The 3730-nt window shown below is 39.6% G+C and overlaps 1 protein-coding gene across 1 annotated transcript; it reads right to left on the reverse strand.

Annotated features, from left to right (window-relative positions):
- Nucleotides 1–319: 319 nt before the first annotated feature.
- On the reverse strand, nt 320–3381 carry LOC18593100 (laccase-14-like). The gene is made up of 6 exons (XM_007020152.3): nt 3224–3381; nt 2983–3134; nt 2645–2889; nt 2378–2503; nt 837–1784; nt 320–730 (listed from the first exon to the last, which is right to left on the reverse strand). The coding sequence occupies exons 1-6, from the start codon at nt 3314–3316 to the stop codon at nt 597–599; spliced, it is 1698 nt and encodes a 565-aa protein (XP_007020214.1). The 5' UTR covers nt 3317–3381; the 3' UTR covers nt 320–596.
- Nucleotides 3382–3730: the final 349 nt, after the last annotated feature.

Below are 3730 nucleotides of genomic sequence, written 5' to 3' on the forward strand. Positions count from 1 at the left end.
ATAAAATTCTCTGTGGGATTCAGTACTCTATTTATTATTATATTACTTGTTAACGGCACGTGCATTTACGTGATAAATCTGAAAACATGCAGGCAATAACATATTGTGGGCACTTTGACCCTAGTCAGGTGCCTCCTCTACCACACATGGCTAGCATCATCTCCCTAGTTTTGTCAGTAGACTAGCTCTACTCTTACACTTCATTAACGAAAGCTTCTCAATGACTTAACCAAAAAAAAAAAAAAACTCCAAAGAATAAACACTGGTTTGCTGTGAAGGTTTAAAGGCAGTAAGCAAACAGAGAAACAGAGAGAAGAACTTAGAGAAAGGGAACTAACACTCAGAATTTTCATTAATTAAAAGACTTTGTACACCACTTAATAAGCAGTAAACACTTCAATGCATGATTCAAACACAACATTATTAACTCTTCTGCTATATATAACACACTGCAGAAGGCATACATTTTGTATGTGCATGCATAGGCTGCATGTCACTATGAAAATAAGAGACACAAGCAAGTGCAGGGGAGCATGAGGGTTCTCATGCACCACACACTCGATGTTAACAATACCACGCACTAAAGTGATGAAACATTAAGAACAAGGAGGCATATAAGAAGGTGGTGGACGCATGCTTGTTGCGTTGGTGGCTCCATTCTTCACTATAACAGTAGTGCTCATTCCCCAAGTTGTATGCCTCTCGAAATGGCAGTGCATGAACCAAACCCCTGATACAAAAAGGAAAATTAATAAACATGGGGGTTAGTGCATGAATCAAATATGTTATGTTATGTAAGTATATAACCAGGAAGAGAGAAGAGAAGAAATATATACCAGGATTGTCAGCTTTAAATCTAATAGCAGACCATCCTTTTCTAGGGACTGCAATGGTGTTGACTTCTGGTGGATCAACCAAATTAAACCGGCCAGGGTCAGTGCCATTGTCAAAATCTCCGGCACCTGTTCCAACCAAGTAAAAGCTGTAGCCATGAAGATGCATGGGATGATTCTGCGTCGCTCCTATATTCGTCCCTTGGAACACAATTTCCACTTCATCACCATAATTCAATGTTATCACCAGCCTTCCTTCCTCTGTATATGCAGACATGTTCGCCACTGTCGTGTAGTTAAAAGGAGTGGGCGGCTTATTTGGCAATTCACCAACAAGATGGCTCAAATTATAGTTATTGTCATAATATTCTTGTAGTAGAGCGGTTGATGGCGACAGAAAGCTATTGTTGTTTAAGCTTGCTGCCAGCTTATTATCGCCATCAACAGTACAACCTGTTGAATTGGGGCAAGCAAATAGATTCACAGATACTGTCATGAAGATTTGTCTAGTGATGTTTTGGGGGACATTGATTGGGTGAGCCGCATCTGCTAGACTCTTCAAGCGAACAACGAAGAGTTGTGCAGATATGGAGTCGCTGATATTAGGAAACGTTGGAGTAGGAATTGTGCTTGGCGTTGTATAATTTCCACTATATTTGATGAGTGCCCTAGAGGTAGTGTTGTCATATGAAGAGTCAGTATCAAGAAAAGGAGTAAGAACCATGTAGTAGTAACTTGCTGTTTGGTTTGCTGTAAGCAGAACGTCCATTGTTTGGCCTGGGGTTATGAACAAATAATCAGTGGAAAAGGGTTTGACATATGCTCCATCGGATCCAACAACGGTCATGTTGTGGTTTGCAATCGCGAAGAACATTTCTTCGTTCAGGATAGAGTTGATGATGCGGAGGAGATAAGTCTTGCCAGTCTCAACCAACAAACTGTACATTGTTTCTGCAACCAGAGACGAACCATATTGGCATTACTAATTTGAGCCAAATTCAAATTTTATAAAATAAAGGACGCTATGCATCAAGTTGAATGTTAGGTAGTGCCCTTTTGACCTTGAATTAACGTCTAGAAATCAAAATCTTGGTAGGATAAGCCAGATAATTAAATTATCAATCTAGCTTGACCCAAAGTTATCAATCTCACGCTAAAAGTATTGTAATCGGATAGTTCGATCACTACTATGTTACCAAAACTCGACAGTTTAAAAGTAGATGGACCCTGCTGTAAGTAATCTGATTTTTCTCTAGTCAAATGCATTTTATGAAAAATTTAAGAGTGCATAAACCAATCACCCATTAGCTTAGCAATAACCAGCCAGTTGTGGTCGGTACAGTCTACAGAATTCAAGGTCCAAGAATCTCTGTGTTCCTCCCTAATTCGCCATTATCTGACAAGAGTACTGTCATGTTTAAAGTTATACTAGTATTTATTTTGAGGACTCAAAAGCAGAGATAATCCTGAAAGGAAATTCCTGTATATAAGAAAGAAAACGATATGATTCTCCATGTTTGGGTTGTTATGATTTATATATATACCATTAGAGCAGTCGTATAAGTCTCCAGGTTCACCGTTGATGGTGTAAGCATCTGAAACGTTTGGATCACCGCCGGTTTGCAGAGATTCATTTAATACGTCCATCACATTCGATTTGTACCACGAGGCTGCCACCAAGAATAAAGTGTTGATTAACAGTTAGTAACACACACCACGCTGTCAACAAAAACAGAATTGATAGGGAAAAACTTTTCATTTAAACTTATCAGCAGGCTCTGAATCATGCTGATCATCAGTGTTCCACCTACCGAATACAATTGTTTGGTCTCCATCAGGCTCATCGTACGGATAACTGGTTCCGTTGGCGGGAAAAACTTTGATTGCACCATGAACCGTGGCTCGAGACCAGTCACTGTGGGCATGCCACCAGAGTGTTCCTTCCTCTGTCGACAAATTGATCTCCTGAGTGAAATTTCCTCCAGGTTTTATTGGGCATTGTGTAATGTACTCCGGACCATCTGACCATGGATTCCTCAGCATTCTAACTCCATGCCTGCAGATATCAAAATTTTCTCAATCTGGTACGCCTTTTTTTGCTTCTTGAATTTAAACATTAGAGATTGTTTGAGAGAAAATATCAATATACCAATGAATAGTGATACCATATGGGCCATCATTCTGAACGGTGACAAAAACAGTATCACCTTTATTAGCATGAATCTCTGGCCCTGGAAAGCTATCGTTCACGGTAAGAACTGTGGATGTGTTACACAGCTTTGTAAAATTAGTCTCCTTCACCTGCAAGTATTATTCCCCGAACGATTATCAAACCCAACATTTTATTTGATTCTAGGACTAGTCTGCATATTGAGTAGCTATATACTTACAACCCATAGATAGTTATGAGTAGCACCCTCAGCCTTGCTGAAAAGCGGAGAACCAAGGATCATAAACACTAAAAACCCCGAGATTAAACCCATCCTTGATGAGCAAATGAAACACTCTACACTGGGACCTGCGGTTTGTGTTCTCCAGTTTGCCCGAATGAGATATTTATAGAAAAAGCTTGACAAGCTTGATGCTTATTATAATATTTTTTCGGTTGGGGCTGGCGAAGCACCATAGTAATCGTATCTTCCCCAAAAAACAAAAATATCATGGAAAACGTGGTCTGAAAGTTATCTGTGAAATAATGGACCATGCTCTGATAATTATCGCTAATTTTTTGTATGGCTCATTGTCGTGCACTGAGTTTTAACTGAGTTCGACATTGGGACCCCGAAACTTTGACATTGAGTGAGACCAATTGTCAAAAAGAGGGTCCAACAAGTATTTAACTACTCTGTCCATTTTAAATTCCAAACCGTGTTGAAGGCTACATTTTCCGGTGTGAA

This window comes from Theobroma cacao, chromosome 8 (genome assembly GCF_053813885.1).
Source record: "Theobroma cacao isolate CCN51 chromosome 8, ASM5381388v1, whole genome shotgun sequence".
In the NCBI taxonomy this organism is placed as follows: Eukaryota; Viridiplantae; Streptophyta; class Magnoliopsida; order Malvales; family Malvaceae; genus Theobroma; species Theobroma cacao.